We start from the raw sequence: 22176 nt of genomic DNA, 5'->3' as shown, positions 1-22176 counted from the left end.
TTTAGCTCACTTTGTGAAATGCGGCCTGAGCTGAAGGCGGAACAGGTTGGTTCATTAGCACATTTTCTCATGTATTGCTAAATACAATTTTCCAGAACCTGTATAACCTATTTTCTTACTACATAACAATTATCTTTAATTGTTTTCCATTGAAATCTTACACACAAAACCCATAGTCAGTAATTAAAAGCCGCATTTCCGCCAGTGACTACAACATTTAGATCAAAATTTAATATTTCTTATACTGGTTGTAAATGGTGGAAAAAATTGTAAAATCCTCAATTAAGAAAAGAGCTGACCAGCGGGCCGGCCCACGAGCTAACGCTAGCCGGGGCTCCACCGGCTTGGTTAGCTCCCCTAGCCAGGGGGAGCCCGGCTCCCCGGCTAGCGTTAGCTGGCGAGCTTACCTGGCCAGTGGAGCCGGGCCTTGTAGCGAGACTATGTCGTACTTTCCGGTCGTAATCCCATTCGACGCCATCTAGCGTATCGTTTCTGACATAGAGGAACTACAACAAATCGCGGGAGTTGTTTTTTCCCAGAGTTTTTGGGACGGTAGACATGCCAGATACCCAAATTAACGTGTAGAAGCACTACAAAAGTGGAATTTTCATAATATGGCCCCTTTAAACTATAAATTTATGGATTATTGGAGCATCAATGGAGCGAATTTGAATTGCTTTATATACTACGATATAGACTAAAAACACAGACAACATAAGGAAACAGACAGAGGCACAAAATATAGTATTAAAACAAATGTTTGAACAAAATGTTCGAAAAGTGATAAAAATATGGCTATTCTGTAAACACCTTCAACAATAGTATCTTCTACAGTTTTTGCAGTATATTTTACTGTAAATACTGCTTAACTTGAACTTTTACTACAAAGACCGACTGAGCATGCAGGCAGATCAATTCTCAGTTATAAGAGTTTCAACTGCATAAATAGTTCCTTGACTTCACTACAAGTTTCTGCTAACAACGTGTCTATGTAAGTGAGAATGTGAATACAGGACCTAAACTTTATGGAGCATTTAGAAAATGGCGCATTAAGTTAAAGGTCTGAGGACATCTGGGCACATGCAGGGAGAATCCCTCTCGGGATATTGGGCTATCTGACCGTGTCCTTGGTGCTGTGAACATCAACAGTCCTCCACAGACTTTAAGCTGTGGAGGACATGTCCGAAGAGTTTGTCTGTCTGCTCTCAGCCCGTCAGGGACACGCAGACACGAACCTGCTGGCTGGATTACATAAACACCGACCCTTGGCCTGCAGTTCCTCCACATTGATTTATTGTTACAGCAGGTTACGTGTGCACGCTGACACAGAGCTCCATGCCTATGGAGCAGCCCAACTCAAAACACGTGGCTCCCAGACTCAGAAGACGAGAGCGAAAAAAATCCAATGGTCGCATAGAGGACGAGTGCCTTTTTCTAAATTATATTTTTGAAATGATCAAAGATTGAAATATGCATTTATAAAAGTTATTTGGCCTTGTACGTGCAGAGGTGTTCCACCCCCGCCGACAGGCTGCAGATGGTTTCGTCCGGCAAAGCGTAAAGTTCCCTTCCGCATGGAGCGCATTGTGAGCCTGCCACGAAGAGGAGAGGAGAAGGTGAGATCACTTCAAACTCATCTTTATACGACTTGTGTCCATCTCTAGCTTATGGCAGTCTGTGGGGACGGAGCCTGGGGGACAAAGACACTTTCTGTGAAGCTGTAGGGGGAAGATGGAGGCGACATGTTCCGCTTTTTAAGTGAAACGTTAGCTTGGGAGAAGTGCTGACTGCTGTGTTACGCAAACTGAGCCGAACTTATGTCACTGTCTGACACGCCGTTTCTTCAGTGGCTTAACACATTTAATATTATTTACACACACCAGATTTTAGACATTGGTATTCTGCCTCAGAGTTCACCCGTGTCAGTTTTCTTATTCCTTATTTTTACACGATCGCGTTTCCATTCAGTATTGTCACGATCCAGGGAATAGCCTGCGCCAAGAGTTCACTCCTGCTGGCTGTAGTGGTCCTCTTGATGACTTTATCAGAGCTGGTGTAGGAGCAAGGGGAATCGAATCAGTTCTTGGATAACTCCGTTAATAGCGAATTCTTCTGATGTGTGGTGCTTCCCGCTGACTGTCTGTGAACCGGTGCCACAGCCATCGTTTCCCAGCTCGTCCATGTCTGTTTCATCATCATTCAAAGCACCGCTGGCTGTTAAACGGCGGTTACCCTCATGTGATGTCGAGTTCATCATGTGTTTAAACAGTGGCCGACCACCTGAGCCCAGGGCAACATGACGCTTTACTCACACAGCCAGAGGTGGATGGATGTACGGTGGCCGAGAGGGCACAACGCACTGCAACCTTAACGGATCTCCAGTAAAGCACAATTCATGCTTCTGCGTCCAAATCTCCCGTTCGCCTCCATCTGTTTAATGGTCGTACAAACCATCTCCTCTAACGTCTTTCTTTTCTTTCGAAGTTGCATTTCTCTAAGAAAAAGTAATTGCTCTTCAACAGCTATCCGCTCCAACTCCAACATGATAACACTCGCCAATATCGCCGTCGTTCTGGAGAAAACAGAGATTCCAAAGAATTTCTAAATAAGTGGATCGGAAACTCACCGCAATAGTGTTCCAAACCAGTTGGACCACCGGTTGACCATAATTTGCATCAGGTAGATATTATACAGCAATGGTGGTTGAGACAACAACTCCCATTATCCCACGCTGCTTCACAACGTCATCAAACAAGGTCCTTGCTTTCTTGATGGAGACCAGCACCAGCCAAAGTTACATAGTGTATGTTTAAGAGAAGACAAGAAGGATCAATACTTTTTAAATGGTTTAAGATTACCTGACTATTCATTGTAGTTCTACAGCTTACCCCTGTCTCCCCTCATATCTTTGACAGAGGCTGCCTGTGACACAACTCGTAGAGATCCTCTCTGTTGCTGTGTAGTTGAGGTATAATTTTCATGTTACTACCAAGATGCTAACTTAATTGGGTTTCGAACTTGAGACAGGAGCCACTTTGTGTTCACTTTGCGCTGCTAATTGATCCTGCTGGGAAATCCCTAAGCAGAGCGGACTGCATGGCAAGAAATAGAAGACACTGATAAATTATAAGGGACCAAAACTTTAGCTTGGAACCCGTTAGTGGTGTGACGGTACACAAAAAATAATAACGGTTCACTACGTACCTCGGTTTTGAGGTCCCGGTCAGGGGATCAAATTGAAACGTCCTGTTACCTTGAATCAAATTGTGGATTTCTCTGGGTTTACACATTGTTGGAAACATCTTGGATAATCCAAGTACAGAAGTCAAGCTATATAACAGATATACAGTTTTCTTTTTTACATTTGAATAAGGCATGTTTACATACCTTCAAGCTAAAATGCAATTATGCAATTTTTCGTGGGACATCGTTTCAAACTAGAAGGCATGTTTGATGTGCTACCAGCTACATGTCTGATGACAGTTGCGCAATGTCGGCTTCTGTACAATCCACTCGTCTTTGTCCGTCGTCATTATAGTAACTGTGAAACTGAAGTGTTCCTACACAGCAGACTTAAATGATCAGGGAGAGTTTCACACTCCTGTTTGTCTGCGGTCGCTATGACGATGAGCCTTCAGCACAACCGGTCCTTCGCTAAAGCAGTCCCTCTGAATTTGAGACAGACACAAATAATTTCAGCACATGGACTCGCTGTATTCTTTAGGTATGTGTGCGTACCGAGCCAGAAGGTCCATACTGGACATTTTCTCTTAAAAAACTGAATGAATCGTTTGCCTTGCTTTGAAATTCTTTCTTTAGTGATTGATAATCACCTATTTTAACCACATTACCTGTTAATATAACATTTTATATTGTAGAATGATACATATAAACGTGATATTTGTGAAAACATGATTTTAAAATATTTGATTTAGAAGTTTAAGTTTGAGTGTGGTTTTGACCATGTTAGGGTTTACTGCAGGTCAGGTCAGTCCCTGTGACTCCTGTACCTACTTGGTTGGCACACAGTTACCTCTGTACATGGTAGTTGAAGTGGTTTGCTTAAGATCAGTGAGTCAGCAGTAAAGTTGTATGTGTGTGAACATCGCTGAGTAAAACTCAGTCCAACTGTACTTGTATTTATGTAACAGCCGGTCCCAAGGATCAGAGGAATCCGGATCTCCTTATTTTCCCAGCTTTAACCAAATAGTAACCTGAGAGCTGGGAACATGAAGTCCTCTTGTGCTCATTATGAGACGAGCTGCTGCTTCACAACAGATTCCTCAAGTATAGAGAGCAGTGGCTTACAATGCTGTCGAATGTTCTGTAGAGCCAATTGTCCATAAATTCATGCACAAAAGCTGTCATTGTATGGTAACACATGTTGAATCTTGCTCATATATGCTGGAAATCGTAATGTTCCCTGCAGCTGCTTAAACAGTTTTACGTCCCTGTTGTTCAGCTGGAATTATTAGAAACAAGATTGTAGACTTGAAACTCATTTATTGAAATTAGTAAAAATGGACTATAGTCAGAAAATGTCTATCAAGGGCGCATACAATCAAAACTTTTTAGTTAATAAGTGAAAAAAATGATGGATGCTATCAAAGTCGATCAACGTCCTGTCAAATAATCAATGAGTCGCATGTCAGTTTCAGCTCTATTCAAGTGTTTACGTTGTTTTGAACTGGACTAATTTCTGTGCTCTTACCATCCCCCATGTATAGTGTTAACATGGCAGACATGGACGGTGAGACCACCACACACACCGAGACCATGGCAGAAGAAGAGGAGCCTCTCTTTAGCAACCTGGACCTCTTCCTCTTCACACTAATAGTTGGCCTGGTCGTTTATTGGTTCATGTCCCGCAAGAAGGCAGAGCCCATCCCTGAATTCAAGAAGCTTGACGTACCGTGAGTATCCATCAGGGTACACCTGGGTAATTTTTGTTTCTGTTGTGTTTTGTTCTGTTTATTTAAAAAGGTCCCTGTAGTATAATCGGGTTCCAATTCAGATGTTACTGTAGGTTAAGGAGAAAAAAAATCTGAGTTTTTTTTATGGCTAAGAATAAAAACTATGAATTTGATTTAATCTGGGGCGACCGCTGTGGGGGTAGGGACACTGATGCACCGGCCTTTTCCCCGGTTATCCCTGTGTTCCCGACGGCCAGTCCGACCACTACCTAAGGGGGGGAGGAGTTCTACTGACTCATATAACATTCAATTTGAGGAGATCAGACTGCCATTACAGATGTAAATATTCTCATATCTTGCCCTGCACAAGTTAAAGGTTGTTTTTAGACTGCAGTGTCATATCTTGGTATTATGTGGTTGGAGAAGTGAATATCTACACCCGCGTGTAGAGACCCCAGCTTGACAACCGTTGGTCAAAGGATTCTTTCAGGGATCCCGGTTCTTCATTACCAGGTTGTGACGTCAATTACTTTAGCTGAACAAACTTCAGCAAGAGGCACCATATTAACGTTAATAGCTAAATCAGTGTCCGTCCTGTCTGAGTTAAGCTTTTGTCCCAGATTTACAGTACATTACATTTCATTGAGCTGACGCTTTTATCTAAAGCGACTTGCAATAGGTGCATTCAACCATGAGGAGACAGACCCAGAACAACAAGAATCAAGCAAGTACAATTTCCGTTTAGTTCTTAGATTTTCAATGTAGGCGGTTTAACTCGCATTAGATCAAATGTCAAACTCTCAGCTCCACTAGTGTGCAGTGTGGTCTATCAACTAATCAAACAACTACTTAAATGTTGCAGCATTATGTTTTCTTCTTTGTTGGACATTACTCATAGTTAAGCACATAAATTACTGAAGAGCTTATCCCTTCTGATCTGCCAGTGTCTTCTTAGACATAAGCAGTTAGAAGGAGACAAATGTTTTCCTTAAGTCAGACTTTTTATTTTTACGAGTTGTTACTAAATTGGCCTTGAAGCATGTGTGTGAAGGTGCACAGCTTCAGGCTCTTGTAAATGTTCCACTAGTCGCGACCTTTGTTGCCACCCCCCGCCCCTCTCTCTGTTTGTCGCTCTCTCTCTCTCCCTCTCCCTCTCAGTCTCTCTCTCTGTCTCTCTCTCTATCTCTGTCTCTCTCTCTCTCTCTGTCCCTCTCTCTTTCTCTGATCACTTATCAGTGAGTGATGGAGGCTTGGCTAGGTTTGAGTGGACTCCCGTTCAACTGGACAGATTTTTAGCCCCTCCCCAACCACAACATACTTTCTTCGGTCACCAGAGTAAAGTCCCGGCCCAGCAGCGCCCATGCTCTCTGTGTGGCTTAGGTCTTGTGTAAATAGAGACGGTGTTTGGAGCTTAGTGAGGGAGATCCATTTGTGTTAAAAACAGGAGCTTGGCTGAAAAGGGGGGGAAAGACCCCTGGAGAACATGTTTTGCTTCATGGAGAATGTGCATCTGTGGAGGGCGGGAATACAGGAAGGGAACACAGAGCAACAGAAGAGCCAGGCTGGTCCACCCCCCTCCCCTCAAAGGGAGCAGTGATTACCTAACTGTTATGAAGGGGGCGTGGTCTTCCATGTCTTTCCTGTGCTTTTGTTTTTGGCCCTGAACCCATTTTGAAAGAGTTCCCTGGAGAACAAATGAGGAGGGAGAGCCAGAGCTCCATTTGTGAGTCTCTCCAAAGGTGGAAAGTTGAGGCAAAAGACAAGCAGCCCTTTCTTTTCCCCGAGGTTTTTTTTTTATTCTTTCTTCCCCAGTCCCCTGTTATTCTTTTGTGTGTGTGTGTGTGTGTGTGAGATTGTGTGGGCTGAGCTGCTCTGTTTTTGGAGAAGGGCCATGTCACAAATGCAATCCTTTTATGATAAATGACGTTGCTATAGCAATGACATTCCCCTCTCTCTCCTCCAATGAGATGGGGGCGGGGATACTTCAGGAAAAAAACGACCATTCACAGCCCCCTCACCACCACCTCCTCCTCTTTCAGTGCTCCACCGGGGAGTTGCTGTGATAACTAGCCAAATTCTCAGAATGGATCTCGTAGACTTTTTCGTCCTGAACACCTTTCAGAGCAGAGAGGGGAAGAGGCGGGATGAGGAGGAAGGCATTTTCAGCCCCTGAGTGTTTCAGTGTGTGTTTGTGTGAGTCAAAAGTGTGGGTCTGCAGCTCGGCTACATTTTATGGGAAAGTCAGTTTCCCACCATTGTGTCCTCAGTGGTTGCCAGACACTGACAGGGCTTGTAGACTGCTGTGCTGTGGTGTGTGTGTGTGTGTGTGTGTGTGTGTGTGTGACTGTGTGTGGAACAGACGCTGCTGATTTCAGAGAGCAGCACAGGAAGAGACAGAGTTCAGATCGTGTTGGTGCCTCAAAGGTGAAGGAAGGCAGCTCTTCCAAACCTACGAGTGTCCTGCTGCCGTTCTGGACTGGCTTTCCTTTTTTTTCCCATCTTGTGTGGTTGTAGACTGTCCTGCGACCTGCTTTTAATTTTTGAGCGTGGCGGTTCCCCGGCGTAGCCTAGCCAGAGGTGCTAGAGGTAGTGACGAGCTACAGGGTTGCATGCCATGGGCTGCGTCTTCTCCCTGCCTGAGGACAGGAGAGATGCTGCCGAGAGGTCAGTGAAGTATTTTGAATTTCCTCACAGTATGAGTTTTTTTTTTTACTGATGCATGCCTGGAGCTGTGTTAAACATTTGATAACAGCTGCTGTTAAGTTTGATCGCACAGATCTTTGTAAATGTCGAACTGTTGTCTCTCTACACACGCTGTAGTTGCTAGTTTCTATCACAGACTGGTGAAGATAGTGGTTTCAAAAGCCATTCTATGTTCCAAGTGGGCTATGTAAGATATGGTGATAAAATTGATGAGACCACCACAAACCCAATTTAATTATTGGGTCACTTTTTTTTCCTCCCTCTTTTCCACTAGCTGAGTCATTAAGCTCATCGGCCATCATTACACATTTTAAAGCCTTGTTTGTTTTTATTCAGTAATCAAACAAAGCACAAGCTCTGATTTCCATTTTGTGGAAGCATCATAAGATTACGTCTGGGTTCAGGGACTGAAATAACTCTCTGTGAAAAGGTGTCATTCATGTAAAGATGAATTAATGAATGAAGGAAAGTTGATTGACATTATATACAGATGATGAGATCTGAACTGTTTCAACTGTTTCAAATTGTTCAAAAAAGAGAGCGCGCCGGCAGATGAGGTTTACTTTCATGTTGGACACATTAAGATTTCGTTTTTTGTTTTGTTCCATTTGAATTTGCTTGTATGATTATTAAAAAAAGACACACTTTATTTATAGTTTTATGATTCTAGACCTTTAAATTGTTTCATTGCCTCTATTAAAATCGAATATCATTAGAGTGGAATTGGCAGATTACATTTATCCTGTTTCAGAGATAATCAAGTTTATGATTTGCAAATACAAATCACTTATTGCACTTATTACAAGTTGCTTTAGATAAAAGCATCAGCTAAATGTCCCCACAAAATATCTCTCAGAAAACAATACGTTTTAATGAATGAATTAATAGGGATATTACTACTATTACTATGTACTATACACAACATGTGTTGGGCTTCAAACCCACATGCAATAAAAACTCTCTGCACACGGCTTCATAGCTTGTAAATATTTCTCTCAACATGTGCTGGAAATGAAATGTAATCAGGCACTTTCAGTAAAATATTCTACTTCATGGAGACAGCTGATTAGTTTAAAAGAGGACAATAGTTATGTATTAATATACAATATGATAGTAATAACTAAATTACACTTTACAGCTTTACCGGCTTTTCTATGATCATCAAAAATATACATTCTCCTTTTTATCCCTGTTCCCGCTGCAGCTGTCCTCTCAGAGCTTTGATGCTGGATGAAGTGGTGTTGCCTTTTATTTGATGGAATAATTGATTTTGCCTCCTGTGTACCTTTTTACTGACACTGTGTTTGGACTTGTTTTGATCTGATCCCATCCAATGAATTACTTCCTGGATCTGTCCAACCCAGGCGATTAGATTACCATAGTGTGTGTGAACTATAATGATTGTCAACCACTTCTGTTGTTATTAATATAAAATGTGTAATGTAAAGTTAAGAAGATAATTACACCATGTTCACCTCACAAGTCGTAGTATTTCCTCACATAACAGCCTGATGACTCTCTGCTCTTCTCTCACCTTTGTGTTCTGAATTACCTAAATCATTTGATTGAAAATCATTTTTATGGATTTTGACCTGGCCTCACTTTGAACTTAAAGACATCTAACATTGTTATGTTCCTATTGTCTGGTTAAAAGTACTATCAGTGATCTAAATGTAAACAGAAGCATTATCTCATCACCAGAACTCCAAACACAGTATCACATTATCATCTGTAAGTTATTGATGTCGTTAACACTTGACTTTAACCTCGTTTATTATATGCTACAGGCCACAATATAATGTAGCATATATAAATACGTTTAAATATTAATTATTGTACATATAGATGTTCAAACGGTGCTTAAAATGCATAATGTTCGGGTTTCATATAAACGGTTACTTTGATGTTTTCAAATGGTTTGTTTACAACAATAATGTCTATACTTGTAGCAGGAAAATATGCCCATATTTCCAAATCTGATCATCTAAACAGTAAAGTCAGATGTTTCTAATGAAGTCAATGCCCTTGTGTCTGGATTTATCTTAACCTTCTATTGAATTGGGAGTTAGGTTTGAAAGCACTTGTCAGAATATTTTCAGTCTGCTTTCAAAAAGTTGAATGACCAACAACCTTGAAATCGGCTTTATCTCCATGAACAACATTTGAAAAACACCATCACTGCTGTTGGGGAAATCAGTGTCATGTCAGTGAATACATTTAGTCTAATTATGTATTATTTAACCCAAATTGACAAGTTCAAATTTTTTTTTTAACCAGAGCACCCACCACAAGGGAGACGAGTTTCATTGAAAAGATGAAGAAAACGGTGAGTTACGTTGCTTCCTTGCCACTGACGTCTTCACGTCACTGGTGTTTGTTTAAGTTGAGTCTGTGGTTTTATCTTTCCATCATAGATACTCTCTTTTTTGTTGCTGATGTTCCAAAACATTTATTCAGGTTTAAGAACTAGTTTTTAAAGTAATTTTGAAGCCTGTCAGACTTGAAAACTTGCAATTTGTGTTCAACAGTGTCAATGTTGACCCCTTGTTTTCCTCAGTAAATGATAACAAAAAAAGGACTTTCAATCAAATGCTTCACAGTCCCTCCTCTATTGCTCTCTGACTATGACGAGTGTACTTCTTCTTCCAGCGAATGAACGCAGATTTATATCTGAAAGCCCTGTTTTGACTCTGATGCTCCTCTGTTTTCAAGCCAGCCTTGAGAAAAGACTTTGGTTTTGAATCATGTGGTTTTGCAGCAAATAGTTCAGATACTGAGATGGTGGCAGAACCGAAGTTTGGCCCCAGGGCTATTTGATCTGGTCTCCTCAGCCTTTTTTTTAATTATGGGAACATTGTGGCACAGATGAGAAGTATGTGCTTATGTAAAGATAAGTTAAGTCTCAGAGAAGAAGTGTAACACAATTTAAATCTAATGTAGTTTCAGTCCTTTTGCATCATGAAGCTTCTAGGAAGGGTGAGGAACCTGTTTTCCAAGGGTCATTTACGTTTGTGCAACATTCTTTCAGGACTATACTCATTACTGAACACACACTAACTTCTCTAATGAAGGCTTGAACGACTTCTCTGTGCCAAGGTGTCTGATGTCAGATGCTTGTGACTACTCGCAGCTGGTTTTCCAGGTTTGGGTCAGTCGTTTGAGCAGAATTGGATTTTTGCAAGGGTCCGTTTTTTTTTTAAAAGATGCTCACAGGAGTAATCCGTCCCAATGGGGAAACCCTCAGGATGTAAACACATTTAATAGAACTCCTGCATGGAGAGGTTAATACACTGAGCTTTGAGCTTGTCTTTCCTTTGCAGTTCAATTATTTCACGTTGTTCAGATGAAACAGGGTGTTCCACATCAAACATTTCGCAACATGCTCTGTTCCCTTCTCCACTTTTTCTCAATAAATGTTATTTGCATAATTCCTCAGCATATTTAAATATCATATCAGGCTTTAAAGAACTCTAGCAGAACTGCTGTCGTTTGGTTTCTTAGCTGTTAGCGCGCTCACTTCAAACCTATCTACATTGTCTCTATCAGAATGACTTTTTGTTGAAGTTGCTTGTGCGGCAAAAAAAGCTGTTTAGAGTTATCTTTAAAAAAAAACTTTATTCAGCCACATTTGATTTTATCCTGTGACGCTGCATTTTTCCACCTGTAATACAGTCAAGATTGGACTTTGTCTTCATTGCATGTATGCCTCAAGAAACTAGACAATCTAGCCTTTTTTTTTCTTCTTTTTTTTACTTCACCATGAATAAATCTTTTGTCCATTTGTCTTGGAGAGCTCGACATTCTGCATTTGCCTTCTGCTATTCTTTTCCTGAGTCATTGGGTTGACTCAGCAAAGGACATAGCTGTTGCTCCTGCTATTTGGCACACATCTGAAGAGAAACCACGCTGAAGGATATGTTATTTTCTTTGGTCACAGAATAAATTAATAACCGACATTTGACTTTTTTTTTTATTGCCTCAGAGCCTAGATACCAGGTGACACAACTCTGTCAGACCAAAGAGACTTTTGGGTGTATTTATAGATGTGGGAAAATTATTTTTCATGTAGCGTGTGAACTATTTTCTGCTTATTTGTTACCAGGGCAAGAACATCATTGTGTTCTACGGCTCCCAGACGGGCACAGCAGAGGAATTTGCCAACAGACTGTCCAAAGACGCTCAGCGCTATGGCATGAAAGGAATGGCTACCGATCCAGAGGAGTATGACATGGTAATTTGCATGAGTGGAGTGACACACAAACCACTGTAGCAAAATGTAACGGACGTTCTTCTCAGTCTTCTGGATGATGCTCTTAGTAGCTGTCAGTGAATGTTGTGTCATAGCATCATGGAAGAGGTATCACTGCAGTGCTGAAGACTGCAGAAAAAACACACTGTTACTGTGGCATGTAAATAATTCAATTAACACCCCAACGATAATCTTATTCTCCTGCACTGTATAGAAATGCTTATATACCAGGTCATATTCTAAAATAACTTCACTGCTGTCAGGATAATGTGGTCTCTTCTAATTATATATTTGATCTCCAGACAAGAGAGATAATTAAAACCAAGTCAACACCCACTCCTGTCTAAATGTGTATAAAACGTCAGTCAAAATTATACAAAGTGCACAATTGCACCCTAAGGTTTAGTCCATAAATGTAGAAATATAGATACAATACTTTGATTACTCATAACATACATATAATGAATAATAACTTGCACGTTTATTGAAACGGCAACAACATTTTTCATGTTCTGACATTGATTTCCTCATGTTCCAGGGGGAGCTGTCCCGTCTGTCCGAGATTGACAACTCCCTTGCCATATTCTGTATGGCCACCTATGGTGAAGGTGACCCAACTGATAACGCCCAGGACTTCTACGACTGGCTGCAGGAAAACGATGATGAAGACCTCTCTGGACTAAACTACACTGTGAGTCTTAATAGTGAAGCTTTTTGTTTTTCTTAAAGGCTTTTAAGAGTTTTGTAGAGCAAAACACTAATTTTCTTTATTTCTTCAGTTAATTAATTTGTTCAGATCCAGAGTAAATACTCTAGAGACCAATGTTAAAAACTAAAAGTGCCAAATGCTAGATACTTTTTAAAGGGGCTTAAGTTATAGAAGTTTATCAAAATAGCAATATTGATCAACCAGAGCTGGTCTCAGACTACTTTATTTGCGATACTCCCGTAATGAACCTTGAGGATGTGAGTCCCATTTCCATTTTAATTAAAATGTTCATTGTTGTCCTGTGTGACGCAGCGTTATTGTGTGACGCAACATTATTGTATTATGTTAGTTTGCATGAGTTTCATATTAAGCACGCAGGCTTCATAGGAATGAACTGCATCTGGCTTTGTGGGCACCATGAAAGAAAAGGCTTTGTTATTTGTCGTGTGTGTGTGTGTGTGTGTGTGTGTGTGTGTGTGTGTGTGTGTGTGTGTGTGTGTGTGTGTGTGTGTGTGTGTGTGTGTGTGTGTGTGTGTGTGTGTGTGTGTGTGTGTGTGTGTGTGTGTGTGTGTGTGTGTGTGTGTGTGTGTGTGTGTGTGTGTGTGTGTGTGTGTGTGTGTGTGTGTGTGTGTGTGTGTGTGTGTGTGTGCCATTGTGTCATTAATGTGGTGCAGCGTCCCTGGCCTAATTTGAGTGAGGAACTTGACTCAAATCAACAATTCTAGTGCACAGTCATGTTTTTTGTATGTATCTGTATTTTTATCTATAGTCTTCTCTTAGTTTTTTTTTCTTCAGAATGTTTTCACCATTCAACAGAGAGGTAGTCAAATATCTGCTCTGTTGAACTGATGATCTACTACACAAGACAAGAGATTAAATCTTAATCATATATTTTCCATAAAATTCCTCATTTATCCTTGGTTGCAGTTCAACTGCTTCTTCAGTTAAATTGTCGTCAGTCGTTGGCTAATGGTTTCGTGTTGCACCCTTATCTCTCTCTAGGTATTCGCTTTAGGCAACAAAACATATGAACACTACAATGCAATGGGGAAATACATTGACAAAAGGCTGGAAGAACTGGGAGCCAAGCGCATCTTTGACCTTGGCCAGGGAGATGATGATGGCAAGTAAGTGACCAGTTCATTCTTGCTGTAAAAATAATTGCTGAGCTCATTTACTCTGGTTATTGAGGTTTAGAGTCAAGCACAAGTTCACATGAACCACAGTCTGTGATAGTCGAAGCACATGATGGGAGGCAGCTGATCTGCAAAGTTCTCTGATGTTCACATAAATGAAAGTAAATAGCTGTTAACTTTACTGAACACATTCATGCACCATAAAGGATTATTTGCATTTGAAGCATTTCATAGACCTTTAAAATTCAATGACATTTGTTTTGGTAAACAATAAATTAATAATAATTTCAACCAGCCCCCTTTGAACAGATGTTAACTCAAACACAATGTGTTTTTGTGTTTCAGTCTGGAAGAGGACTTCATCTCATGGAGGGAGCAGTTCTGGCCGGCCATCTGTCAGCACTTTGGAGTGGAAGCCTCAGGAGATGATTCAAGGTGCAATAACAGACATTCCACAATTTTTGTGCATTGTTTTACCAATATATACTCCCTAGTGTAGTATTCCTGCTTTAGCATCCCTTTTCTGTTTCCTAATGCAGTATTGGTTCATGGCGTCTCTCAGCTCAGGTTTAAAATATGTATTAATCCAAGAATAAAGTTATAAGTTGATCCCCAGACAGTTATGTGCAACGGTGACACTTTAGCATCACATACTGTACACTAGTTTAAAGTGATATTCCACCCAATATAAATTTTTACCTTTTGTGAAACATCCATAAGGATAAATAAGGACATATCAGAATTAGGTGGTGATTCCCACTCATCTCTATTTGAAATGAAGAAATGCCGAGAATCCTGTCCAAGCATTACACTGCATTTTACCTAAGTTAACGTCCATTAGCCTAAAAAACAAGTGCCAATTTTACAGCATCTATTTTCATTTATCTCTCGAAATTAAAATATGTCCTACTGTGGTTGTATGCAGAGATTCTGAAGAGGCTAACTTCACTGTATTTTTCCTCACAGCATACGACAGTACGAGCTGAAGGAGCACCCTGACCTCAAAATGAACAAAGTGTACTCAGGAGAGATCGGCCGCCTTCAGAGTTTTGAGGTCCAAAAGCCGTAAGTTCTCTGTTCACTAGCAGGACTCATTCATCATAAAAGTGTTGTGTGTTTTAGTCTCTACTCACATTTCATCGACATTTAACATCTGATTGCCAACTTTTCCCAAAGGTTACTGTGTAAAATGGGTTAGGGTTATTGGGCATTGCTACATTTTTAACCAAACATTGTTGTTTCTTCATAATAATACATTTTTTCTGTATTCATTTCTGTCTCTTTTAATCGACCATTTGTTTTACAGGCCCTATGATTCGAAAAACCCTTTCCTTGCCCCAGTCACTGTCAACCGCAAACTCAATGAAGCTGGTGATAGACATCTCATGCACCATGAACTGGACATAACCGGCTCTAAGATCAGGTGAGACTGAATCAACTCGTAGATAAGGTTATGTATTCACCTCTGTCCGTTTGTTTGTTTGTTAGTTGGAAAATTACATTACAAAACAGAACAGAGTGGTGGAAGGATGAAGTATTATTTTATGTCACTTAAACATTGGAGCTTGTTTTTGTTTGTCTGTTTTTTTAAATTTTCAGATTGAGTGTGTAGAATTTTGTACAGCTTGAAGTGGGCTGTTGGGCTTTGGTGGAGGTATCTGCTTTAGTGAGTGCAATTCCAGCAGTATCAATAGTGTTAATGTGGGTGTATGTGTATAAATATGCTGAGGCAGGCAGGGAAGAGGAAACTGTATTGGAAGCTGAGGTCTTTATATTCTGTGGGGCTCTGTCACTATATACAGCTCCACCTCAGTTACAGCACAGGCAGACACCGTGACAACATACACAAGGCAAACAGGGGACCATCACTATGCTACCTGAAGCTTTGTAAATACAGGTCAAAGTGTAATCATGTTCTCTGGTTTCAGATACGAGTCGGGAGACCACGTGGCCATTTTCCCCGTTAATGACTCAGCATTGGTGAACAAGCTGGGACAAGTCCTTGGAGTGGACCTTGATGTGGTTTTCTCTCTCAACAACCTTGATGGTATGGCATTGACAGCCCCACGCACCTTGACTTAACCACCTTGTCCCTCCCATAAATGCTCCCCTGATAAGTCGATCCAGGAGTATCAGCCATGTGTTATTGCACATGAAGTTGATATTATATCACTGCAGTTACACCTTATTGCTCTAATATAAATCGTTTGCTGTTTTTGTGATAAATTTAATGAGTTTCCTGTCATGATCAAGCTGATTTGACATAATTAGTGGTTGCATAAGATCATTTTATGAATCATTTTAACAACCGATGGCGTGCATTAGCATTGACAGCTGTGTACTTACCAGAATTCATTTTGACAGTTCAACATCGAACCATAACTCACTTGGAGCTGGCTCCTGCAGTGGAGCATCGTCTTCTATTTCTATCACTTTTGAACTTCTGTTGAAGTTAGAATTCCAACAAGCTATCCTGGCCAAACGCTCTTGTCACTTTCCAATAGCAAGTCTTTCAAATGGTAGCGCTGCTCAGAGGGCTTATATAACCTTTTGTCTTGTAAACAATAGGATCACAAATTTGATGTGTTGAATATATTTTATTAATCAAATATATTACAATGCAGTATGGGCTGTTTGTATCATATTTGCAATTATCTGATTGGTCCATGACTTACACTTTGAAGTGATGCTTGATACTTTCTTCTCATCTGCTGTCAATTAAAACTAGAATTTCATGCCACCAAAAGATAAACATGTTTTCAATTTGTTTTTCCAGATGAATCCAACAAGAAACACCCGTTCCCCTGCCCCACCACCTACCGCACGGCCCTTACTCATTACCTGGACATCACAAACTCGCCTCGCACCAACGTCCTCTACGAGCTGGCACAGTACGCCTCTGACCCCAAAGACCAGGAGAACATGCGAAAGATGGCTTCCTCCTCCGCCGAGGGCAAGGTCAGTGTGGAGCGATGATGCATCATCATATGTGTTTTAATTAATTCCGATAGATGCACTATACAGTTGAGTTCCCTTTTCTATATTTTCCACGTTGACTTCATTTCATTGTATTTCTTTTTCTACAGGCTCTCTACCAGGGCTGGGTGCTGGATTCCTCTAGAAACATCCTTGCTGTCCTGGAGGATATACCTTCTTTGAAGCCTCCCATCGACCACCTGTGTGAGCTACTGCCTCGTCTCCAGGCTCGCTACTACTCCATTGCTTCCTCTTCTAAGGTACTCCTTGCAGAGAAAACAAATTCAAGTAATTCATTAATACCATTTTAATTCAGAAAAAAATGGATCAAAGGCTGTTAATAACTCTCTTCTGTTATGTAGGTTCACCCAAACAGCATCCACATCTGCTCCGTGGTGGTTGAGTACAAGACCAAGACTGGTCGCACCAACAAAGGAGTTGCCACCAACTGGCTGAAGAATAAACAGGTCACGGACAACGGCCACAAGTCCACCATCCCCATGTACATCCGCAAGTCTCAGTTCCGTCTGCCCTTCAAGGCCACAAACCCAGTGATCATGATCGGACCCGGGACAGGAATCGCTCCCTTCATGGGCTTCATTCAGGAGAGGGGCTGGCTCAAAGAGCAAGGTATTAACAGATAGCGTGTGTGTGTGTGTGCAGGCGTGCGTGCAGTCGCGTGTGCTTCTATAATTTTGTACAATCTACTACGCCCCACAGAAAAGCATTTTAATGAAGGACATTACAGTTGATGGATACAAGTAAACAAATTCATATTTTCAGAGACACAGGATGTAGACATTAGAGTAAGTCAAAACTGTGTGAGATAGCCTGTACACAAATGTACTTATAAAACTTGATGAATGTTGGGCCTGATAATTACTTAATGGCTTTTAAAATCTCTTTGGAGGATTCTGAATGTAATGATTAGTGTTCCCACAAAAAAAAATCGTTGTTTTGTTTATGCTTACAGGAAAGGAGGTTGGAGAGACGGTGATGTTTTTTGGCTGCAGGCATAAGAATGAGGATTATATGTACAAGGAGGAGCTTGAGGAAGCGGAGAAGAACGGTGTCCTAACACAGCTTCATGTGGCCTTCTCCAGAGACCAGGAGGAAAAGGTATGGCTGTGCACCTCACCGCTGACCAGCTGTGATTACAAGTTTTTACAGTAATAGTCAACAGGCTAGTGTTATGTAATGAGCATGTTTGTGCTTGTCCTTGTTATACCATGGTGGAGGTTTAAACCTGAAGGGTCACATGGAGTCTTGTAATTGTGTCACCCAAAAGTACAGGCTGCTTTGAGGGTTAAGACTTACATTTTAGGGTTCAGGTTATATTAAGGTATAAGGGTGTGGGATTAGCATTTAGTTGTGATTGTCAAGTTTAAGGTAAATTCACTGCCACTCTTTTATTTTCCCACATATAAAGGTGTACGTGCAGCATCTCCTGAAGAAAAACAAAGAGGCCCTCTGGAAGCTGATTCACTTGGAAAACGCTCACATCTACGTCTGCGGGTAATTCACAAGTTTGATAAGCATTCTATTAACTGTAATTCGTTGTCACATTACATTCATGTATTCATCTTGTGAAATAGGTCTTAATAGGACTAAATATTACTGACCTAAAATGGAACACTGTGCCACTAAATGAATGAATAAGAAATTTAAACATTTGATGTTTACAAAATTAAACTGGACAGAAAGAACTATAAAAAAGTCATTAAGATCTATATTTTTATTGAAAACCAGTCTGTTTTGTGTTTTTGCACCTCCTGGTGGAAGAATAAGATACAGTTGCACTCCTTTTTTCATACAGTTCCATTTGTTTACTTTACATACACTATGACAGATGTGCTTTTGTTTCTTTAGTATGAAAAGGAACAATGTAAATTGATCCACATTCGTACGCATGTAATGCATCCAGGAGTGATAGAAAAAATAGTGCTACAATAATACAATAGGAACAATAATTAAAAATCATACTATTTTGTTCTTAAAACCAAAAAGTATGAGTACAGTCATGGAAAAATAATATTTGCATAACCAGCCATTTATTAACATTACATTTGAATATACGATTTGATCAGGACTTTCTAATATTTAATTAGTTAATCAAAAAATTACAAAACACTTTTGGGCCACTATTGAAAATGGGATGATATATCTCAAGGGGTTTATCCCATGATAATAACATTTCTAAATTAAATTGGAATATTCTCCAGGCAGAAAAATGGTTAATAAGAAAGACACCACCACCAGACATCTAAACCGATCTCTTTCCTGGTTCAGGGACGCGAAGAGCATGGCTAAGGATGTGCAGACGACCTTCCATGAGATCGCAGAAGAACTGGGCGCCATGGTGCGCACCCAGGCCACAGATTATATAAAAAAACTGATGACCAAGGGACGCTACTCACAAGATGTATGGAGTTAAAGAGCCTCAAACCTCAGCTTCGGTCTCACTTCTCAAGTGGTGGTTTTAAAAATATTTTTTTGTTCTTTTTATTGTATATCTTTTATATACACATATAATAAAGAAACTCAACCTGGTTCATGAAAAGCTACAGGTCGAAGAAGATCATGAGGCAAACCCTACCTCAGTAGGCTGCAATGAACCCATTCAGCAATTTCAATCTGTGTTTCATATTTATGTATCTTATTAATACCCAGCATTCTCAGAGATGCATATGAATGAATGAATTTGTGTTATCTGGTGTTCGACTGCATGTCTGGTCATTTAGATCAGATAAAGGAACGTGCTGGTTTGAGTAAAGTCATGACACTTTCACACTATGTTTCAATTAGACCCATTTTCATGGCTGTGCGTCTATTCAAACAGACACTGACTGAGTTGTACATGCATCCGTTAATAGGGACAGAGACGCAGCAAGTCCAAACTCTGAAGGGACAAGAATTAAATCCACTGTGAAAATAACAATCTCAATTGAACTTTTAGATTTGTAACAGATCGTAGACACAATATCGCAGCATGACTTCTTTAATATAATGAGCCTAAAGACACTCACGTTTCAGACATGAAAGAATGTGGCTATTAGTTTTGGTAAGGGATTATCTAGTTTTAAACGTCCTGTAAATGGTTTTAAAAACTTTATTAAATTCTGTGAGGAAAATGTTTTGGTGTGGCAAACTTGCATCATAGCCTTTTATGCATAAGCTGCTGTTAGTTTTAATCAATAATGAAAACCTTTCGAGAGGCACAGAAAGTGGAGGCTCATATATAGAAAACTGTAGATTATTTACATTTTGTTTCCCTAAAGAGACTGCCTTTAAGCACAATGAAAATGAATTATATGTAATGTACCCTGCATTGTTTGTCAAATGTTTGAGGTCCAGTCTCCTAAATGGCAACGGTTAATTTTATATGCATCTGAAGAGTTCAGAATCGACCTTCTCTGTCTGGCATTATTTGTATTTTAGTGTTATTGAGACCTATCGCATATGCATCCCTACCTGGAGAAATCAGACATATCAAACTGTTGTGTCTTGCAGTTTAGCCGATCAGTTAAAGTGCAGCCTGTGCCTTTTCTTTTCAACACTGCCTTATGTACTACCTTAGCATCGGAGCCATGATGCACCGACGTATTTTCAAATCTTTCATTCCTCAATAAAAATGTTGATATCATGTCCAATTAATTTGAGACACTGTCACTGTTTATCATTCTTCCTTGTGATTTAATTATTTGATTGTATTAAGGCATGCATTTTTTTGATTAATAAATTTTGAATAATCTGCTGCGTTAAGGTTCTTTTTTTGTGAACACATTAAATTAAACTTTGAGGTTAATTTACATCTAGTGGCCTTTTCAAGTGGATTAATTGAACCATGGTAATTCATCGTAAGTGGCAGCGGTACAAGCTTGTGTGCAGGTACAAAAACCCTGACGAGAGCAAAGTCATTGATTACGACAAAGATGACTCATTACAAGCTGCAACAGTGGTACTCCAGCTTCCTCCCCCAGCTCAAAAATATAATGATGACATTTCCAAACAAGAATGGCGTTCAATAGAGCACATATCTCCACCAAGGCCCAACCATTGCATTAAATTCAATAGCGCCGACAAATTTCACACATATATAATTTACTCCAATATGCTTGGATCATGCTAATCCGTCCAGTAGTCCACAAGCAGAGGGATATATGATAATAATGATGTTATATTTTTCACATATCATATCAAGTATGCAGGCAAAATGCTGTGTTTCTGATGTTAATGACCTAGTCAACATTTCTGTGGTCCTGCACAGATCAGTGATTGAGTGACAGTGGTTTTTAACACTAATGTTTGAATCTGCATATTGAATCCAGCTCCGTTAGTCAGTCCTGACAAGAATATTAAATATTTCTGTAGTTGATATTTCCTGTATATTTATTACAAAATCAGACCATGGGTGAGTTTTGATTTGAAATGCCTGTAGATTAATTAATAAGTCGATCAACCTGAAATGAATGTTCAACTATGTGGGTATTTGTCTTTTTGGAGCGTTGGGATACATAACCATGTTGGCTAAACAAAGCTTCAATATGATAATGTCACTTTGCACTTAAATTGTCATCGGCTCATTTTCTGGTACTCAATAACCTTTTATTCACATTATTCACGTTATTTTAATGATCAACATATGTGCATGATAATTAATTTGATCAAGCCATCCAAAGCATGCGTAGGGTGGCAATGAACGTGGATTTTATTTTTGTTGATATTCACGTTACATTACATTTCATTTAGTAATATTCATAAGTATGCATTGTTCAAAACATAATTTTTCTCTATCCAAACATGGACCTCACTTATTTGACAAATAACTTTTTTATGCTTGTTATTCTCCTTTTCACTTTGTCAAGTAGACTCCTTACTGGCTGATGTCTTCCCAGCTGGAAAGGCTTTATGCGGCCAATGCCTGACAGATCATCTGGTCTATGTCATCCTGTCTCTGAGCTTAGTGGAGCTCTGCATCTCTGGGTGGAGCTGGATTTGAAACATTATATCTGACAGGTCAGTTTAACTGCGTCCTGTCTCTCAACAACAGAGAAACTTGGGGACCAAGAAGAAGAACATGAAGAACTTGTGAAGGTTACAACTTGGAGTCAGCGATCATCGGAAAAATGCTCAATAACAAGAATAAGTCGTGCATTGAAACTGTTCTGTAGCAGGAACATATTTATTTTCTGAAAGATGTAAAGTACCAAAAGTTATACAATGCAAAGATTCATTTTTCAAACTTTTTACAGACAATGTAAGAATTTTCAATCATTAAATAAATGTAGTCGAGTTGAGATATATAGCACAAAAAAACCTAAGATACTTGTACAAGCATCCTGAGTACTGTACTTGAGAAAAGGTACTTGGCTACACCCGTTACTCTCTGTTGAATTCTACTATCCAGTTTCATCTGCTTTCAGGAGGCTGCAACTGCATTTGAAAAATTACGAGGTTGATGTTCAGTTTGTAGAATCTTTGCGAAGTGAA

At 40.0% G+C, this 22176-nt stretch overlaps 1 protein-coding gene across 3 annotated transcripts; it reads left to right on the top strand.

Annotated features, from left to right (window-relative positions):
* Positions 1-1538: 1538 nt before the first annotated feature.
* porb (P450 (cytochrome) oxidoreductase b) lies at positions 1539-20437 on the top strand. 3 transcript variants are annotated; one of them, XM_061072474.1, is made up of 17 exons: positions 1592-1616; positions 2916-2968; positions 4728-4913; positions 9894-9942; positions 11719-11847; positions 12404-12556; positions 13577-13701; positions 14056-14145; positions 14677-14775; positions 15017-15133; positions 15639-15757; positions 16487-16668; positions 16797-16946; positions 17049-17316; positions 17660-17805; positions 18116-18201; positions 18976-20437. In XM_061072474.1, the coding sequence occupies exons 3-17, from the start codon at positions 4735-4737 to the stop codon at positions 19118-19120; spliced, it is 2037 nt and encodes a 678-aa protein (XP_060928457.1). In that variant the 5' UTR covers positions 1592-1616; positions 2916-2968; positions 4728-4734; the 3' UTR covers positions 19121-20437. The 3 variants fall into 3 exon arrangements, with proteins under 3 accessions (XP_060928456.1, XP_060928457.1, XP_060928455.1); XM_061072473.1 differs by lacking the exon at positions 2916-2968 and having other exon boundaries at positions 1539-1616; XM_061072472.1 differs by lacking the exons at positions 1592-1616; positions 2916-2968 and having other exon boundaries at positions 4720-4913.
* The last annotated feature ends 1739 nt before the right edge of the window (positions 20438-22176 follow it).

This window comes from Limanda limanda, chromosome 6, assembly GCF_963576545.1.
Source record: "Limanda limanda chromosome 6, fLimLim1.1, whole genome shotgun sequence".
Lineage (NCBI taxonomy): Eukaryota > Metazoa > Chordata > Actinopteri > Pleuronectiformes > Pleuronectidae > Limanda > Limanda limanda.
Note: the sequence above shows the minus strand (reverse complement) of the source record. Positions and strands in the feature narration are given on the sequence as shown.